The sequence below is a fragment of the Cornus florida genome, unplaced genomic scaffold, assembly GCF_030987335.1.
Source record: "Cornus florida cultivar Cherokee Brave unplaced genomic scaffold, ASM3098733v1 CherokeeBrave_3.0.0_Hap2_Chr11, whole genome shotgun sequence".
NCBI classification, from domain to species: domain Eukaryota; kingdom Viridiplantae; phylum Streptophyta; class Magnoliopsida; order Cornales; family Cornaceae; genus Cornus; species Cornus florida.
This window is the reverse complement of record NW_026775581.1, coordinates 104,674,831-104,696,316: the sequence shown is the minus strand read 5'-3', so window position 1 is coordinate 104,696,316 and position 21,486 is coordinate 104,674,831. Positions and strand designations below refer to the sequence as shown.

At 34.0% G+C, this 21,486-nt stretch overlaps 1 protein-coding gene and 2 pseudogenes across 1 annotated transcript; 1 reads left to right on the top strand and 2 right to left on the bottom strand.

Annotated features, from left to right (window-relative positions):
• Positions 1 to 1,251: 1,251 nt before the first annotated feature.
• Positions 1,252 to 2,845, top strand: LOC132285098 (17.9 kDa class II heat shock protein-like; annotated as a pseudogene).
• Positions 2,846 to 8,287: 5,442 nt separating this feature from the next.
• LOC132281742 (ankyrin repeat-containing protein BDA1-like) lies at positions 8,288 to 11,096 on the bottom strand. Its single transcript, XM_059783417.1, has 3 exons — positions 10,911 to 11,096; positions 9,459 to 10,046; positions 8,288 to 9,115 (listed from the first exon to the last, which is right to left on the bottom strand). Exons 1-3 carry the CDS (start codon positions 11,094 to 11,096, stop codon positions 8,288 to 8,290), a joined length of 1,602 nt encoding a protein of 533 aa, XP_059639400.1.
• Positions 11,097 to 13,695: 2,599 nt separating this feature from the next.
• LOC132285904 (17.1 kDa class II heat shock protein-like) lies at positions 13,696 to 14,174 on the bottom strand (annotated as a pseudogene).
• Positions 14,175 to 21,486: the final 7,312 nt, after the last annotated feature.

Sequence of the window (21,486 nt, the reverse complement as noted above, 5' to 3'; positions counted from 1 at the left end):
TGATTGAACCAATAAGCAGGGTGGAAGTACCCAATGTATGTCACCTGAAATAAGTAATAAAAAAATAAGGGCTATATGGTATAACAAATCAAAAATATGAATGATGTGGGGAGGGTGTAATGTTTGAATTGATCTAGCTGGGGAAAGTGTTATGTTGGAATGGGTCGAACTCCGGTTGAAGCCTCAATTTTTTGGAACTTATGCTGGAAATTGTTATTCCTTATCGTACCAAAATAAAAAATAAAAATAAAAATAAATAATCTTACAAAAATATGTTTGTTTAAGAAGAGGACATCACACCAAGAGCTATGCTTGATTTAATTTATAATAGGATAAATCTTTATAGTTCTTTAAGCTACTCAATTCACAAGAAAAGGACAAAAAAAAGCCTATACGATACAATATATTTAGATTTAAGACTAACTTTATTAGTTTTAATAGTTATATGTATAGACCGATATTGAACAAGTTGTAACTGACGAACTTTTCTTTTCCTTTTTTTTAAAAAAAAATTAAAAAAGAAAAAAAAAATTAAGTAACTGACATAAATAGAATATAATTACAGAGTGGGCCTTTGACCAGTCCATTTCTGGGACAAAAGTAAAGCCCAAAAACAAAGGCCGAAGGGACAAGCCATTACTGTATTTGATAACATTCTTTTGGGTCGTATTCTTAATAAAAGACGAACAATCAGTTACGCCTTGTAGGTAAAAGTCAAATTTCATTTTTTTTAGAGTCAACATATATGCGGTGGTTAACAGCCAAATTTCATTGTTTAAAACCTTGAAATCACGTTCAATATAGTTTGAAACTTTGCAATTTTTGTTGTTCTTGATCTAACCACACTGCCATTATTGTAGTATTTTTTAATAATTAATCTTATATTTTCATAGTTTTTAAAGATAATTAAACTTGAAACTTCTTTTCGTGAGAGTGCACCTATATATATGCAAAACCTATAACACTATTAAATTTAAATTTTAAAACTTTTTCTTTTTCTTTTTCTTTTTCTTTTTTTTTTTTTTTTTTGTAATTACAGCATGTCCTAACCTTTTGTTACAGGCCCTAATCTTGTCTTGGGAATTCTAATCCGAATTTTCATGGTTAAAAGCTAACCTTCTTGTCTGTTACCAGAAGTCCAGAACCTCCTAGAAAAGTCTTGCATATTCCCAACCTTTCCAGAAACTTCACATACCCACGCCAATAAATTGCCCACAACATTCTCATCCCTTCAACACATTGATTCAACAAAACAATCAGAGCAAAATCAAAAGCTTTGGAATCTTCTCTCACTCCCCCAAACAAAGAAGAAAATGGAATTCAGGCCGGTGGGTTTCGACGCTTCAATCTTCCACGCCCTTCAACACATTCTAGACGCCACCGATGAAGCCGACAAGTCCTCCAATGCTCCGACTCGCACATACGTCCGCTACGCCAAGGCAATGGCGACGACACCGGCCGACGTGAAGGAGTACCCAAATTCTTAAGTGTTCGTGCTGGACATGCCGGGGCTGAAGTCAGGGGACATCAAGGTGCAGGTGGAGGACGACAATGTGCTGCTGATCAGTGGAGAGAGAAAGAGAGAGGAAGAGGAAGAGGGAGCCAAGTACGTGAGGATGGAGAGGAGGGTTGGGAAATTCATGAGGAAGTTTGTGTTGCCTGACAATGCTAATACTGATGACATCTCTGCGGTCTGTCAGGACGGTGTGCTTACTGTTACTGTTCACAAGTTGCCTCCCCCACAGCCAAAGAATCCCAAGACCATTGAGGTCAAGATTGCTTGAATTCAGATCTCACCTCATTTATAGTGCCCTGTTTTGGTGTTTTTCAGTAGTTGGTGGTACTGGTATGAATTGGGCGTGTCTTTCTTGTAATATCTGTATATATGTTTTTGGATAATTTGCTTTCTAATCATGAGAAATTTTAATGATCGATTGCCATGTGGGCAGTTTCATCAATGGAATATATGGGTTATGTTTCTAAAAGAATTCCTCTCAATTGTTTTTTTTTTTTTTTTTTTTTAATTTTTAAATGTCATGGTGAGTCCTCAGGTTTGGATTAGACAATGAAAGCCATTCAATTTTCTATTTTGGGGTGTAGAATTTTGATATTCGGACAAAGTCAGAAGTGAAAGTTAAAATTAAACTGAAAATGTGATCCCATTTCATCAATGACACAGGAATTTAGATTTAGTCAAGTGGCCTAAAATAATTACGGAAAATTTTAAAATATCCTGGAATACTTTTCCTCGGGGCATAGCTATGTGTAGAAGCGATTTAGAAATTATTTCTAGAGTAAAAAATTAATGAATTGGTGAATAAAAAGAAATTAATGGAAACTTGAGAGATGACCATGTGTATATATAACACATGATATGATATGGTGATTTTTCTTTTTTTTTTTCTTTTTTATTTTTTTATTTTTTTTGAACTCGTGTATTTTTATTTGCTTACGTCGATTTTAAAATTTCTTTTTTCCCTGAATTATAGGTTGAGATTCGTGAGGGTCATAATTAGATATCAATGAGGCTAAGGCTAGATCAATGCTGTAATGACCCGGATTTTTCGGATAAATTTTTTCCGTTATCTTTTCCCTTCTGAGTTTGGTTTCTTGTCGATTAGTGTCGTCTTGAGTGCTCTGGAGTAATTTCCAAAACTCTTTTCTGTAGATTGACAACTTCCTTTGAGGATTGAGTCATTCCCACATTTTTCGTTTCTCGACACTATTCACTTTTTGTCTTTTTTCCTATTCCGTCTTTTCCTCATTTGTCACTCTGTTTGCGTAACCACACTTCTTGTGTTCGGAGTTGGTTTCTGACTTCAGGTATCTTCATTCCCAATGATTTCTATGAGATACGTATCTTTACTTTCGTGAGAAAATACTCTGGTTGTTCCCGGTGTTCATAGGGGCATAAATGCAAAGTTCTTTGGGAACTTTTTCTTTTCTTGGGGTGTTTTTCAAAAATATCTTTTGAAGATATTTTATTTCAGAGGTATCTAAGAAAAAGATATTTTCATTCTGGGACAGTTTCGCAGTTTTCACTTTTTGGAGGGGTCATTGTGTAATTAATGAAAGTTAATGCTCAATGCCTTGTTTTGATCCTGGATCCCCGTATGAGTTCATTTTTACATTTCGTCGAGTCGTGAACTCTTAGAATTTCCTCCTGGACGATATTTTCCAGTTTCAGGGTTTTCTGGCCCTGATTTGCGCCAAACTTGTTTTAGGCATAACTCTCTACTCAGGACTCGGTTTTCGATGTCGTTTCTTCCGTTGTTCATATTTTCTCATTTGGAATCTTTTTTGTTCACAGAGTTTTGCCGTTTGAGCTCGTCTGCTCAGATTTCACTTTTCCGGACCTAGGGGGCCCGTTCAGGACATTTTTTGAGTTTTTCTATAAATAAGGGGCCTTTAAGTGAAAAATCAGATTTTTGCTCTCTTTCTCCTCTCTCTTGGCCAGATCTAGAGGCAGCTATGGCTGCCATCTTCTCTCTCTTCTTTTGAGCTTCTTCCTTTCAATGAAATACCTTGATGCCTTAGTGTTTATTGTTCCCCTCGGCGAAGCCTTCGATTCCAACCGATTGGAATCTCGTTTTGGCCATTTCTTGAGTTCGGGTTTGAAGTCAAGTTGTGTTTTTGATGGGGCTTCCTTGGGATTCATGGTCGTGGTGTTGTCCCCGACAAAACCTAGGAGTTTCGTCGGATTCAGAGCCGATTTATTTTGGTGGGAATTTGAGATTTCATCTCAAATGGAGGTAGGGAATGTTTTAGACTTTTGTGTGTGCTGTATTGAGTGTTTAGCATGACTATACAACTTATATATGTGCCTTGTATCAAATTTAGAAAGTTAGTTTCTTTGTATAAGATTTAAAATTTATGATGATATATAACTTTGATTTGAATTATGGCATAGTAGAAAATCTTGTTTTAACATGTTGGTTAACATATATTAAATTTGGATTAATTAAATAATAATTGCTCTTTTTAATTAATATTTATCTTTTGTGAAAGATTAAAGTTCATGGCCGTACCTTGCATGAAATTGAGTTGTGTTATGCTTCTAAATTAAGTTTTGGCATATTTATTAACATACTTTAATTTGAGAGCATTTGGTTGAGTTTGAAAATTTAGAGACTTTAATTAAGAGAATTAATTAAAATCTAATTTTGTGGTTTCATGGGCCTAATTAAGCTTTTGTGGGAATATATGTAATGACCATGATATGTCTATTAGCATATATTAAATTAGGGCCAATTGGAAATGATTTGAAATTTAGAGAGTTTAATTATTTTGATGTAATTAGATTCTATCTGATTTATTCATGGATTTAATCATGTGTTAGAAGGTACTTCTATTTTAAGATCATGGATTTAGACTTGTGAAGTATTCACTTGATTGTATTATATGCATTGAAGGGCATTGTTGTTAAATTTATATTCATGAGAGTATGTTTCTATATGAATATATTGTTGGTTAGTGATTTCGTAGCATTATGGATATGAAATGCTCATTATGCATAATTGAGAGTTATATTGCTAATTTGTTACTATGTAATAGTAATATGTATAAGTTATGAACTTATTTGGCTTATTTTGGAATCTTGGAACATTGTTGAGTTGAGATGGCTAGGGTTTGGCTCTAATACGGGGACGTGAGTCCTCTAAGTCATTGAGTACGGGTTAGTGCCCAGAATAACCATTGAGGTCTCGGCAGAATTTCGAGCGTGATGTCCAAGTCTTCTACTATTTGTTTTCGCATTCAATTCCAAGTTGACAATCATGTTTACCTTATTGACTTGTGGTTTTGACTATTGGCGATTTTGATGTTGTTAAGTACATCCATACTAAATTGATATATTTAGTTGATTTCACACTTTTAGATTTCTAGTTGATAACCTAGAGAATCTATATTTTGATGTGTGGTATTAGATATTCTAATTATACTAAATTATTATATTTAGTTGATGTTGCATTTTAGACTTCAAGTTGATAACCTTGAGAATCTATATGTTGTTACTTTGTGTAAGCATGACCTTATGTTGCTAAAATTTCATGAATGAGGTGATTGTTGCTAGAAATGATTTTAGGTAGCTAGGATGCTCCTTGAGTCTCACCTTTGACATAGACGTTAGGTGGAATGAACCACAATAATTAAATCATGCAAACTTGTAAAATATAGGTCGATGCATGCTCACTTCCTACGAGTAGCTTTATGTTACTCACCCCTACGATACTAGGGCATATTTCAGGTACAAAAATTAAAGTTGAGACTTCCATTATGCTTGGATGACTTGTGGACTTGAAGACTTCCATTTTTGTGAAGGTTGGCTCTGAATGCCAATTGTAGTCTTAATTGTCATATGTGTATATTTGATTCGAAACTTGTAATGTGTGGCTAAGCACACTTTTGATTCTCATTTTATGTATATGATATGAGACCAAGGGCCAAACTTCTTTCAGAATCACATTTATGTCATGGATGTTGATTTTTGCCCTTAATGAGATTACATGAAATTAATGCGTTTTAGTATGCTATTTTGCACCGGAGCGTGTATTGCGTATAAAATTCCTTATCTAGAATTCATTTAACATGTATGAAGTGTGGTCAAGGGCCAAACGGCATTTTGAAACCAGCTCATGATTTTAAATTTCAAGTTTTCATTCCAAACTTCGTTTTTGGCATTTTGGCCGTTGGGGGGTCATTTTTTGTATTGGCCATATTTTTGGACCATGGACCATTGTAGTACATCTTACTAGGTAAGTTACGTTTGCGTGCATAGTCGTTTCCGGGCAAAACTTCTTATTTGGTGAAATGAGCCTCTTACGGACTCATTTTACACTTTTGTTGTATAATCTGACCTAAGGGTATTTTGAAAATTTTCTTTGAGAAATAAATTCTGTTCTTTACATAGTCACTTAGAAAATGTGATTTTAGGGGGGATTTCTTCTTCGTATTTTTCCAGAAAATGCCATCTTGGCATCGGAAATCGCATCCGAAGTTCAGCTCTCAGTTTTTAAATTTAGTAGCTTTTTGGACCCTCTAGACCAGTTTTCTTGGGAGGGCATTTTGGGCATTTCACAGTGAGTTTTTTTTTATTTTTCTTACAATTAACGTAGAAAACTCGATTTTGAGGGGGGTTTCTTCTTTGAGTTTTTCCAGAAAATGCCATCTTGGCCCTTAAATTTTCATTTTTCCCGGAAAAACCCCTGCTGCCAGGTTTTTGGGTTGCACTTTACTGCCCTCTTCACATGTAAACGGTTACGAGGGGTTTCGTAACCGGTTACATGTGCATGGGCAGTGTTTTGGTCATAAACTTTGGCCTCCTAACCGGTTAGGAGACCTTCCTAACTGGTTAGATGTTCATGGGTTGCCTCTTTTGGACCGTGTTGCCCCTTCTTCTTCCGTTAGCCATATCTTCTTCATCCGGACTCCAAATCAAATGATTTTTGAGTCTAAATTCATTAATTTTTCATTGTCTTTCCAATGGTGTGCTTGGTGACGCCTACTTTTAAGCTGAAAATGACGATTTTGCCCCTAGGTGCATTCTTGTCCGTTTTTGAAATATTGCTTCCGCATTTGTTTTCTTTGGGTTCCGTGACCTCTTAGAGATGCGTGGTATCTTTTGAGACCATTGTTTTGTCTTTTACTTTTGCATTTCGGATCCGTTATCAGGTCATCTTTCGATTCATCACTGACACACCGAGTTGAAAAATTTGGGCCATCACAAATGCTTTTGAAGAGTAGCAACTCAAGATGATCTCTTTCATGAGCATAATTCTCAATGCACAGTGTTGTCATGGATTCAACTGATTTAAAATAGATGGCTCGAAAAAGAGAGGAGAGGTTTTCCAGGGTATATAATATTAATTTTTTTTTTTTTGGTAATTCAGTAATGCATAGATAAAAAAGATTAATTACATATATATATAAGGGGCATGCCCTAGGAGCCCAATCCAAAAACCAAGAAAGTGTAAACCCAAAATAAACCAAACAAAGCTCAAAAGAATACAAAGACAATTCATATTATCTAAAGATTGTGTCGTGTCAATGTAGTAATCGTATTGTGTAAGGATATTCTACTAAATATGTAAATTTAAATTCGACCCATTTAATAATCGTGTCAGGAATCCTCAACACCAACCCAGTCTGTTTATTAAACTGTTTATCAAAACGAAACATTTAATATTCAATCAAATAATAAATATATGAAAAAAATTGTCACAGTTTACCAAAATATTTAAAATAAGAAAAAAAATCATAAGGCATATGTTAAGGTTTATATTGAAATTACTTAACTATAATACCCCTAATTTTAAAAGGATAGTCTCGATATTTATTTATTTGTTTTAATTGTATTTTTAATTATTTAATTTTAATTGTATTTTTAATTATTTAATTGATTATTTGACTAATTGCTTATATGTTTAATTGAATTAAGTACTACTTGATTATTTGATTATGTATCTATGTATTATTTGTATTTGTTTATGTGTTAATTGTTTAATTAGATTATGTGCTTAAATGGTGTTTTGATTAATTGTAAATTAAATGTTTTCTTTTCTTTTATTATTTTCTTTTATACTTATGATTAGGACAGGAGGTTGGATGTGTATGGATTATAAATTCTCTTAACTTAGCAAGTTTGAAATCTAAAAAAACTAAAAACTGTTCTCTATTCTGATTTTCTGAAAACTGTAATTAGCAAGGCCATATTATCCTTTAATTTGGTCTTTTATTTCTTTCAGTCTTTACGCGTTTTAACGTACTTTTACTCTCGTTTTTTCTCAGAAGTGAGAGATTCATTTCCTTGCTATCGCATTCCTGTAAACTGTTTTGTGACTTATAGGACTATAAATCTAAAAGCATATCTTGCCAGAAAAGAATTACAAAGCGACAAAGTCTTTAAGTCAACCTATATGTAAAATTATGGAGTCGGTGTCTTGAAAGAGTTGGTTCAAGTCAGACCAGACGCTGCACAGTCTGAAAAGAGAGGTGTTGAATAACTTTTAATTTTTTCAGTTATTATTGTCTTAAGTACAACTCATTCGCTGAAATAAACTTAATTCCCTACTAGGACAAAAGTTATACTTTAGAGGCAGTAATACAACTTCACATACACTGAAATCTTATAGTCATTAATACAACATCGCATACACTGATACATATATATTATGCATCTGAGTTCTTAAGACATAGGGCATTAACAACACACCACTACATTATGCAAATGGAAATTCATATACTAAACATATACATAGGCCGAACACTAATGTGCCATACTGCCATCGGTCTATAACTGATTTCGGAGAGCTTCTCTGTCGCCATTGCTATTTACATAAACTGAATAAAAACTTCTTCTTTGTGGCCGTATAAATCTTCCAAGTCTGCTCAAAGGAGCCCTTCCTAGCAAACGGATAGTGTTCCCAAGCAGAAGCAACGCCATCAAGACACCCCATACTATGACTGCAACTTTAATTACATCAGTGAGTGCTGGTCTTTCCTTTATTGGTGTGACAACCACAATTGCCATAACATAAGTTACTGCCATTGCTGTCACTGTCAACCACATGATCACCATCAAAATCCACATAAAAATCCTCCGCTTGAAGGGCAATCCGCTTATAAGCAACAAGATTGTGCTCAAAGATGCAACAAAACCTATCGTATTAGCACGAAGGAAGATTGGGTATGAATCTGGATAGTTATATGCCATTATAGCTTCCCCTGCTCTGTGTGGACTCGTATTGTCTTGCCAAGCACCGCCTGGAGGGCTCACCCCAGCTTGGAAAGCCATTGTTGCGATAAGTGATGCCACCACAATTAATGCGTCGCGCTTCTTCTCCAGCCATTCGCCTTGATGTGGAACAATGCTTTTCGGAACATTTCTTTGATCATGTACATACAAGGGTGTACCATTAGGCCTAATGGTTCGATTTTCGTAACCAGATGCTAAAGCTATATCTTTGGCTCTCAGAGCTCCAGCTCCTTGAAGGCACTTTCCAATGTCGAAATCCTTCACATCTCTTTGACTTTGTTCTAAAATGTCTAATACTGTGAACCCATTTGCATTAATCGCGTTTACATCCATTCTGACACTCGAAAACAAATATTTTATCGTCTGCAAACATCAGTTAATATATTGTAACTTTTACAAATTGAAGAAATTTGAGTTTGCCTAATTTGGTTAAATTAAACAAGATGGGTAAAAGTATTTGACTTAATGCCCCAAAAGAATCACTTCAACTACATAGCAAAAATAATACTTCATTAAGGTCTCAACAGCCTTAATTGTCTGCACTATTAACATGATTAGACTACAGTATGCGATGATGTTGTCATATGCTATTGCTTGGGCCAAAAATTAATGAGGAAATATGATAATCATGAAATAACAATAGGTATAGGCTGTACACAATAGGAACACAAAAAGTAATTAGTCAGAAACTTAGTTTTGGCCATACCTCAATTTGTTTTTCCTTGACTGCAAGATGTAATATGGTGTTGCCGTGCTCATCTTTACAATTTGGAAATTCGTGATCATTCATGCTTTCCAGCAATAGCTTTAGTGCCTCTATTTGATTATGCTGCACACACACATGCAGGATGGTTGCACCCTGGTCCAATTTTGCTCGAGCCTCGTTGGATCTGGCTTGAACCAACTCCTTCAACACATTGACTCGGCCTCTCATGGCAGCGAGATGGAGGGGGTTTCTACCATCTCGATCACGAGCATGGCACATCTCAGAGTTGGCTAATAATAATGCTTTCACTATCTCAACGTGCCCTTTAGCCGATGCTAAGTGAAGAGGAGACATTCCTCGCGTATCTATTTCTCCGGCAAGCTCGGAATTTCGAGCTAGAATTTCTTTCACAAAATCTAAATGGCCACGCAATGCTGCAACATGCAAAGCAGTTTCCTTAAAACAATTCAGAACGACCCTGTCGAGAACAAGTCCATCTTCTTCTAGTAATTCATGCAGTGATGTTGTGTTCCCTTCCATTGCTGCTTCATAAAGTCTCTGCTGCATTCTCTCTAGCTCTCCCTCTCTCTGAGTAGATAGATACAGATATAAGCCAACTGCGTCTCCATATATACATATATATAATATAATCTATATATATATGTGTGTGTATATGTATATGTATATGTATATATATCTTGGTTGACCTTTCCTCTATATTTTCATAAGTTTTGTGGTTGTTGAGTCAATATATACATATACAATTACAAGTGACAAACAAGTGGCTATTGTAATTGATTGAACCAATAAGCAGGGTGGAAGTACCCAATGTATGTCACCTGAAGTAAGTAATAAAAAAATAAGGGCTATGGAGTATAACAAATCAAAAATATGAATGATGTGGGGAGAGTGGAATGTTTGAATTGATCTAGCTGGTGAAAGTGTTATGTTGGAATTGGTCGAACTTCGGTTCAAGCCTCATTTGGAGCTTCTGTTGGAATTTGTTATTCCTGATCTGGTATAAATCTTTATATGTTGTAAAGTTCTTTAAGCTACTCGATTCACAAGAAAAGGACCAAAAAAAAGCCTATACGATACAATATATTTAGATTTAAGACTAACTTTATTAGTTTTAATAATTATATGTATAATAAACCAATATTGAACAAGTTGTAACTGACAAACATTATTATTATATTTATTTTAAATAATTTTTTTTAGTAATTGACATAAATAGAATATAATATAAAATATAGAGACGCCCACTGAAATTTGCGGACACTTAGTTGAAAGTTTCCTTATTTTGGGACAACCACGCTCCCTTGTGAAATTTGTCATTCAAATAGAGCCTTAAAACATGAAAGTGTATTTTACCCTTCACTATTTTATTAATTTTAATTATAAAATATTAAAATACTTAAATAACAAAATTACCATCAATCCTACACAAACCAGATCCGGCACCACCACCACACCAAAATCACCATCATCCTCTCTCCAAAATTTTCTCACTCCAGAATTTTCTCTTTCTTCATCCTCCTCCTCCAACTCTGGTATCCCCTCAGCCTCCATCACAGCCCTCAGATCATCATCAGAGCTTTGACTAAACCCATTGACCACCTCTGTTTTCACTCCCATCAAACGGATTAAAAAAATCCCACCCAAAATCAAACTGTGGTGATGGCATCAGTGGGTCCTCACTGCCATAAAAATGCTCACGAACCTCTCCTCCTTCATCCTCATTATCATCCTCTTCTCTCTCTAGATTTTCTCTCTCTAGATTTGAGGAGTGAGAAGAAACCTTATTAACAAGTTACTGGGTTTTCGCTAAAAATGGGAAATTTCGGATAAAATTGAGCACAACCCATCTCCAACTCACTGCCAAACTTGATTTGGGGAATTATCTCTGATTCACTGCTAAATATGGATTTGGGGAATTGAGTTATGCTAAAAATGGGAAAATTTAGAATCACATTGAAGAAAAAGTTGGTTTTTGATGAACCCAACAAAGCCGGCCGCGGATCTAGAATTGGCGCCAGTCGTTGTAGAGGCAGAGGATGATGATGAAGCCGACGGTGGAGGAAAGGCAGTTCGCCACCGTCGTTGCTGCCGCCCATCGCCGCCTTGTGTGTGTATATATATATGTATCTATATATACACACATGTGTGTGTGTGTGTGACAGTATGTGTGACAGTGTGTGTGTGTGTGTGTGTGTGACAATGAATGTGTGTGTGTGTTTTGGTGTTGGGGCGGAGGAAGAGAGAGAACAGAGAGGGGGAAAGAAATGGTTTTTGATACGAGCTTAGAAAAGTCATTTTAATATTTAAATTGGTGGAGCCAAAGGTAAAAATGTTAATTTATTATTATTGGCGTGTCTTTGATATCTGTTTCAAGCTTAATGGGGTGTCATTATTTCTTTTGAAAAACATCAGGTGTGATGCTGTACTTTACCTTAAAATATGATTACATAATGGGCCTTTGACCAGTCGTTTCTGGGACAAAAGTAAAGCCCAAAAAAAAAGGCCGAAGGGACAAGCCCATTACTGTATTTGACAACATTTTTGTGGGACCTATTCTTAATAAAAGACAAACAATCAATTACGTATGCAGGTTCAAATTTCATCTTTTTAGAGTCAACATATATGTGGTGGTTAACAGCCAAATTTCATTGTTTGAAACCTTGAAATCACGTTCAGGATAGTTAGAAACTTTGCAATTTTTGTTGTTCTTGATCTAAACACACTGCAATCATTCTGGTATTTTTTTAGTAATTAATTTTATTTTTTCTTTATTTTTAAAGATAATTAAAATTTAAACTTCCTTCACCAAGGTGGACCTATTTATATGCAAAACCTACATCACAATGCAAACTCAAAAAAAAAAAAACAACGTTTAAAAAATTCATAGACTAAGCATGTATAAAGCTATAACACTATTACTAACCCAAAAACAAAAAGAAGCTAAAACACTATTAAATTTAAATTTTAGGACAATTTTTTTGTAATTACTGCATGTTATAAAATTATACCACTATGAAATTAAAAAAGAAAATGATAGAGTCACCGAATGATTTCTCCTAATAAGTTCCGAATCTGACTTGTTTTTGTCCACGTCATCTACTTAAACAGTTTCTAAAAACTAAGAGTAGTGATAGAGAAACTGAATGGCTATCCCCAAATTGTCACCGAATCTCACGTGTTAAACCACGTCAAATTCATTAAATATTCTTAAAGAGTGAAAATTTAAAATCGTCTCCCACCTCACGTGTCTTAGGTGGGTCTTACACCAATCATAATTGTCTTCAACTTTAGGACATGGGTTCCGTTTACGGATCTCCCAATTTTTTACCTATAATCTAAATCCAAACTCCTTTCCATCAATGATTTCAAATGGAAAAGAAAAAATGAAGTGCAAAAACTAAAAGAAAAATTGGGGAAAATCCTAATATAATGAAGGCCCTATTATCTTCTAAAATTGTTTCCCTTATCAGAAAACAAAAGTATAAAATTAGCAAATAGAATATACAACAAAAGCATATATGTATATATATACACATAGATAAAGACATAGATATATTATCCTACTTATAAAAATATATATATATTGAAACTCATCATCTGATTAACACACACTTCGGGACTGGACAATGGGCGCACCCCTTTTCTTTCTTTTTTTTCCTATCGATTTTTTTGTTTATTTTTTATTTTTCCTTTTGTTTGCATTTTTCGATTTTATTCGCATGAGTTTCCAAATTGTAAATCGTTGTCATTGTGTGCTACGATTAAAATTTAGAGTTTGATCCAGTTTGTGCAATTGAAGATGAAACCCACCCAAGTCACGTGAGGTGAGAGAGAATGTTAAATCCTACATGTCTTAAAAAACATATAATGAATCATGTCTATCATTCGGTAAAATTTCAATATTACCATTCAAATTTTCTATCATTATTCAAAAAATAATTATTTAACACTTGATAAATATAATTCGATGTTAATTCGAAAATTCTTTTTCGATTCTCCTACCATTACTCATTAAAAATATGCACTACTAATCCAAGTTCCCAAAACTACTCATTTTATTCATATTCATTACATACACACAAAGGTAACTAGTAAAACTCGGATCTCCAAAATACTATTTATCAACAGAAGCAAAAGGAACACAAAACAGACTATAAACAACACCCCACACACAAACCAACTAGTCTCACAGAAAAACAAACACGCGTATAAATCCTCAACCAGACTTGACCTCGATGGTCTTTGGCTGCTTGGGCTCGGGCGGAGGCTTCTTCTCAACAGTAATAGTAAGCACACCATCCTGAACAACAGCAGTGATTGCCTCCGGATTCGCATTCTCCGGCAGCGGGAACTTCCTCATCAACTTCCAAACCCTCCTTTCCATCCTCAAATACTTGACTCCCTCCTCTTCGTCCGTCTCTTTCTCTCTCTTCCTCTCCCCGCTCACCACCAGCACGTTGTTGTCTTCCAGTTCAACCTTGAGATCATTTTTCTGATCCCGGGCATGTCCACCACGAACTCGTAGTAGTCTGGGTGTTCTTTGATGTCGGCTGGTATGCTTGCCATGGCTTTGCAGTCGCGAACGTAGGCTCGAGATGGGTTGTGCTGCCGTGGTGACATTTCTTCAGAGAATTCGATTATGTCATGGAGGGTTGACGTTATATCTGTGTCGATACCAAAACTTCTTATATCCATGTCTAGATCGATCTCTCTCTTTAATTTTTGCCAAACACTAGGATATTTGTAACTGGGATTGATCGGAATGTATGTATAGTTTTTATTTATAGTGGCTTCACCGATTGAAGTACTGTAATATGTTTTGGAAAATTATAAATTTTCATACATATCAAAACTGACGTACGTGTCTTTCCTGACCATTTCGGAACAAGCCAGAATGCTCTCGTACAGGGCTTTCGCTTCCAGGTGGCTTCATTTAGCAAGCATGGTGTCTGACACATGACATGTGGCCATACACATGTCGGATGCAGTGAGATCAAATTTGAATCACTTTTCTAATTTTACTCACTATTGTATTGACAAAAAAAACCCTCAAAACAAACTTCCTACAAAAAAAATATATAACTATTTTTGTTTTTTTGAACTCATTTGCCTGACAAAATTTTTTATAAAAAGAATTTTTTTTTTTTTTTTTTTTTCTAATGGTATTTAAGGTTTGGATAGGGGCCTAGATTGATTTACAGACATTCTGCAATTTCTCTCCTTTCAAATGTGGTACACATAACTTGCCAAAGTGAGCTTCCAGGTTAGGATTTTACTTTTTTTTAATTTATTTTTTCAATTTGATGATGCTCATACGAGGAAATTCTTCCAAGAATTAGGGTTCGTATAGAACCCACACTTATATTTTGTAACCCATTACACACAATTTTTGAGTATAAACACTGGTGGAAGATATGCTCATGTGATTCTGTTGCATTTAGACACAGAGCACACACATTGGGTTGCATTGTGTATAGATTTGCAGGCTTGTCTTGTGTGAGTAGCTTCTCTTGTATAGCAATCCAAAAACAAAAGCTATGTTTAGGGATAACATTACTAAATCATACCAATTTGTGCCAGTAAATGGGAGGGAGGCAGAGGCTGTGAAATGGCTTGGAGGGTGTTTTTGAGGGAATAGAATTTGATAGGTGATGGCTTCCATTGAATCAAGTCGATCATTGACATTGATACTTGGTAGGTTAAGGTTTGTGGTATCACATTGGGGTGCAACAAGATTAGAGATCTGTCTAGGCCAAGCCCCCTTGGCCATTTTGAATAAGTTCATGTATTCTCATGTGTTTGTGAATTGATAGTCAAGTCAACCTGGTCTATGATTTGAGTTGAGTGGTCCACAGAGTAGCCAATTATCAAAGAAAACTATAGTGTCCTTCCCATTGATGCTGTGCTCGATAAGAATTGATTTTTTTTTTTTGGCCGAGTGCTATGTTGCCATAAAAACCCTTATTTTTTCATAATTTTAAAATTAATTCAACTAAACTTGTTTTTTGATTCCTTCAATAACATATGTAAAATCTACATCACACAACTCAGTACATGAACTGTAATATAACACTTCAAAACCGAAAAAACTCTTATTTTTTCATAATTTTTAAAATTAATTCAACTAAACTTGTTTTTAATTCCTTCAATAACATATGAAAATACATAACATATGTGAAATCTACATCACAGAGTTCAGTACATCAACAATATGTAATATAACAATTCAAAACCCTATGATCGCACTTTTAAATTATAATTTCTTGCCATTGTGCAAAAAAAAAAAATCCTATTAAATTATACTAACATATAAAGCATTTTCATTTAACAATACATGCATTAAAAATTACATTTTAACACATTTAACATTGCATTCATTAATTTACTATGTAAAAGTTGTTGACCAAAACAGGGCCAAATACATCTAATCGAAAATCTTTTTAAGCAAAACATGCAAGAAATTTCCTTTCCTACTCTCAATAATAGACGAGGAAAAAAATAAAAAATAAATAAATAATTAATTAATTATACTGACCTCCCTAAAGTTTCATCATTATACACTAACCTCTCTTCTTGTTTGTCAAATAACACTAACCTTCCTGGACATTTGTATACTCATAACAAAACACAGACATTCCCTCCGTTAAGAGAAAACACCTTAACTAACGAAAAAGAATGATGTAAATAAAACAATTAAAATGTCTAAAATACCCTGTAATTATTTCTCCTCTATCCTGGTATTCTCTTCCCCTCTCTCTAAGCAAACCTCAAACACCATAGCAAAACTCAAAATTCAAATCCCAAAATGAAACCACTGTCATCCCTCCATCGCCATCACCACCAACATACTACACCCTCAACAGAAGTGAAGTTCGCCGGTAATGGAACCACCTGAACTGGATCTCGCTGGAATTGAGGTTGGGTCTAAAGCTCGCTGAACTGAACCGAAACTCACCGCTGTGACGAAGCTCGCCGGACTGGATAGAAACTCACCAAACAGTGACGGGGAATCAGAGGTGGAGCCTCAACTGTTGGCTCATCTATGATGATTGATTCTGTTTCCATCTTCAATTTCTCCGATCCCGGCATTTGCTTCCCGGGCCGGTGCAACTAGTCCATGAAAAATCGACCATCAAGCCAAACCCAAGACCCAAAGTTGTTCACAGCCACCGTAGCCGGAATCGGGTCGCCAACACCACCACGCCGTCGCTGGTAAGTTCATTGCACCGCCCGCCCGCCGGGAAGCTGTTCTCTTTAGCCATCCTTACTCATTATATCTCTCTATCCAGATATTTCTATCTCTAGTATATTTCAGAGAATGCAATTGATGATGCAAATGTGAAAAGGAAAGAAAGAAATTTGGTGTCCGCAAAATAGAAAAATCAAAGAAAATGGAAGTTGAATTCAAAAGGTTAAGACCTTAAATTGAATAAATTAATTAAAAAGGTAAAGAAATAAAAAAGGGAAATATTTTAGGAACTACAAGCTAGGCAACAGCAAAGGCCAACTCCTGCGAAGAAGCAACAACGGAGACAAGGGCTGCACCACGGCACCACCACAACCTGTAGCTTCACCACCGCCATCCTCAACCCATAACCACTGCCATCCTCTCTCAAACTGAAATGGGTCTCTCTTCTTGTTCCAAAAATGGGTCTGCAATAGGTTAGAGGGAGGAAAGAGAGTAAAGAAACACTTTGGGCCTTTTTGTCTTTTCAAAATTTATTGTATTTGTAATAAAAAACAATATAGATATAATAAGGGTATAAAAGTAATTTCAATAGCCATCCATCCAAGGCCTCTTGTAGGGGAGGTCATTGTAATTTGAAAAACAAGAGGGGGGGTCAGTGTAAGTTGACGAAACCTCAGGGGAGGTCAGTGTAATTATCCCAAAAAAAAAAAACAAAACAAACCAACCAACTTAGGATACGTTTAGAAACGTTTTTGTTTTTTGTTTTTGCAGTCTTAAGAAAGAAATATGATTTTGTTTTCTTGAGTGAAAATAGAAAACAAAAATAATATTTATTAACACTTATTGTTGTCACAAATTTGAAAACATAAAATAATAATTGTGTTTAGTAATACAATATATTTGTTACAAAAAGTACATAATATTCTTTAAATTTTTTATTTCTATTTTTTTTTTCCCTAAATCTATTTTATTTTTTTCATGGCAAGAATTTTAAGAGTTAGTGATTATAGGGGAGGATAGATGACTTAAATACAAACTCTCGAACACAGGGAGCAACCCAATCACTCAGACACAGCACTTGCTTCCATTAATATCAAAAAGTCATAAATCTAGAAAATCTAATTTAAAATTATAAATCTTTAAAATAAGTACAAAATTAAATATACTAAGACAAAAACATTCCCACCAATTATATATATAAATACATGTATATGCATGATGTATACATTTATGATGTGATATATAATATATTTATCATATAATAATTTATTATGAATAAAAAACTATTAAATAATATATTTTATATGTAATAAAATATATATTGTGTTATAATATTGTAAATTAATTATAATTTAATATTTACGTATAATATAATATAAATATAATATATAATAATATAAAATATCTACTGTTTAATAATTTAATAACATTATATTCTATATCAAAAAAATATTTTTGTCAAAAAAATCATTGACATTATTATTTAATATATTATATATTAAAATATATTTTATCAAATAAAAAATAATATACAATATTTAATTAATTCTATATTAAAAATATATATATTTATTAACATTTAATATGCAACTTAGTATATAACACAAATAATAAGAATTTTATTTAAAATGAATAGTGCATGTGCATTAACATTAGTGAAAACGTTTCTCTGCTATAGTACCGAAAATATAAGAAATATTATTTAGATGTTTTTTCTTTTCTTCACAAAAATTAAAAACGTTTTTTATTATAAAAAAACAAAAATATTGAATGCTATTTTTTGTTATAGAAAAACAAAAATATTGAACGCAATTTTTGTTTTTATTTTGCCGTTTTAGAGGTTGATAGCAAAAAATAAGAAAAAATTTGTTTTCATTTTGCCGTTTTAGAAGTTGATAACAAAAAAATAAGAAACGTATTCGTTACTAAAGACAGCCTACCCACCTGACCGTCCATTATTAGTAAATACTGTATAGTTTTCCATTAGTATGATTTATTGTCCGGTTTGGCTTTCCTTTTTCCTCCCTGAACTCCCATTAATTTGTTTGATGATGGAAATATAATATAAGTTACTTAATTCCCAAAATTACTCATTTTATTTATATTCATTACAAAGGAACTTAACTAATAAAACTCGGACCAAACCACTCTTTCCAAGAGAAGCTAGCAAAAGGAACACAAAACAGACAAAAAAACCCCACCCCCTAAGTACTGTACTATCCAAGTACAAACATACGAACACTCATATATATATATATATATATATATAAACCCTCAAGCAGACTTGACCTCAATGGTCTTTGGCTTCTTGGGCTCAGGCGCACGCTTCTTCTCAACAGTAACAGTAAGCACACCATCCTATCAAACAGCAGTGATTGCATCAGGATTCGCATTCTCCGGCAGCGGAAACTTCCTCATGAACTTGCCAGCCCTCCTCTCCATCCTCGGGTACTTCGCTCCCTCCTCTTTGTCCTTCTCTTCTCAGCAAGGTGTCTGACACACATGACATGTGGCCATACACGTGTTGGATGCGGTGAAATGAAATTTGAACAACTTTTATAGTTTGATTATACGAAGTTTAAGGTTTGGGGGCTCATTTGTTAAGAAAGTAAGCTCATTTTTATTTCAATTTTCAGATTCATCTGATAAATGAGTCAATCCGGAACAACGTAAATATAAGATTGCAAGAGTTTGTATATATGTTTATAAATATAAGTTCAAGAACCGGTTAGTTAGATCATATGTATATTATATAGGTTTTATCAACATAAATTCATTAACATATTTATATTCTTTGATAAGCGTGTAAACTCATATAAGTTAGCGAGCATTTCAAAACAAATTTAAACACGAAATCTAAATTATTTTTATTATTAAAATAGTTACACTCGAATTTAGCTTTTTAAGTTTATCACAATTTTAAATTAAGTTTGAATTGAGTCCATAAACGAATGGACGGGTTCTAAACAAACTCAACGTCCATTCAGTTTGGCTCTACTCAATTTACAACTCCTACTGACTACTCACATGAATATAAGTTTATGACATTTTGATAATTTTGAAATTTTTTTTAAAATATTAAGGATAGAATATAATTTAAAAAGTTTACATTATTAAGAGTTTTAATACATTTTTTTTTTAATTTATAATCCTAACTATAATTTACCTTTTTAATTATATTCTCTTTCAAACTCTTCCCATTATAACAAATCCTATTCTTTCTCTAACTATTCCCATTATAATAATAATTTATGTTTCAACACAAGTGGTTTCAACACATTATTTATTTATTTTTAATTTTTAATGATTTTACAATAATTTATCTTAAACATAAATTTTGCCTATTTTCTAATTCTATTTTCTTTCTAACTCTTCCCATTATAACTATACTCTCTGTTTTTTTCTTTTTCTTTTTCTTTTTCTTTTTCTTTTTTTTTTTGGGGACAAATCCTTCAATAGAATTACCATACAACATTTCGAGTTTGTAGTCTTGATTGAATGCATTCTAAGCCTGCGTTGTCTTTAAAGCGTGTGCCACCAATGCTGAATACAAGGAAGGGGCTAATGGAAAAAGAGAACAGGGGTGTTACTGGGGAGAGTGGGAAATTGATCAACAAGACTTGCCAATGGAACATATCCTCTCTCTTTTGGGAGCAAGTAGGGATGGCAATGGGAATGGATTTGGGCGGGTGTACCTTTTTTCGCCTCTGCAACCGTTTAAAAATTTCCTTCTCTCTCCATTTTGGCCCAAAATCGCAAAAATATGGGAACTTTCTATCCCATCCCCGTAACAGTTTAACATTTTTATCCCTGCGCATACCCGCCTCGTCTCGTTTAAGACCATAATTTATTTATTGTTGAAATAGATTTGTTCTTCTTTTTTTTTCCCTCAACTTCAATTCTTCATCATTGCAACTTTCATTTTAATCAAATTCATTTGTTACTTTAATATTATTATATGTAGTACTTAATATATAGTTGTAAATATATGTATTAATGAAATAAGAGTACTTATGTAATTTGCCTATCTAAACGGAGCGACCTCCATCCGCCCTCGCACCAAACCCGCGCGAGTTTTTATTACATTAAAACATACCCGTTCAAATAAAGCAAAACAGTCCCCCAAAACCGCAAAAAATAGGGTGGGGTCGGTAACTGCGAGGCGGGTCAAATTGCCATCCTTAGGAGCGAGAGAGCTTTTAAAGCGTTGCAAATTTAATTGTATTTACATGTTACTTAATATATATTATTATTTTTATTTATTAAATATTATATTTTTGTTAATTTTTTAATATAAGAAATTTACTATAATTACAACTCTAATGGTCGGTGAATTATGCAAATTGGGCTTTCTTCTTCGCGGATCATCACTTGGGCCGAAGACTGATTATTGGGCTAGCAGACTCATCTGGTGGGCTGAAAGATGACATCTTTCCTTGCTTTGGGCCTATTTCTTTGGGCCTTTATAGTTGGGTGGCCCAAGAGAATTATTTTGTGAGACCTATCTTTGATTCTTATTGGACAGTAGGATTTCCTACTTTTTAGTGAATCACTTGGGCAAACAGCACACTTGCACACATGCATTGTTGGACAATACTTGTCTACTCACAGGTGAGTATGAAGTTCATACTTGTACTGATGTGGCATAAAATTAGTGAAACGCGTGTCCCTATAATACAAATAAAGTTCTGGATGATGAATAGAAATAATAACTATAAATGTAATGATACAAATATATTTGTTTTTCAGCCAAAAGAAAAAAAAAAAGACAAGTAATAACAATCTATCCTGCAATCAACAAATCTTGTATGAAACTTT

Coding starts and splice junctions, on each gene's coding strand:
- LOC132281742 (XM_059783417.1), bottom strand. CDS start 11,096: ATGGGAGTGAAAACAGAGGTGGTCAATGGGTTTAGTCAAAGCTCTGAT. Junction 10,047..10,910: donor TGGTGGTGGTGCCGGATCTG/GTTTGTGTAGGA, acceptor CTATCTACTCAG/AGAGAGGGAGAGCTAGAGAG. Junction 9,116..9,458: donor TCAAGGAAAAACAAATTGAG/GTATGGCCAAAA, acceptor TGATGTTTGCAG/ACGATAAAATATTTGTTTTC.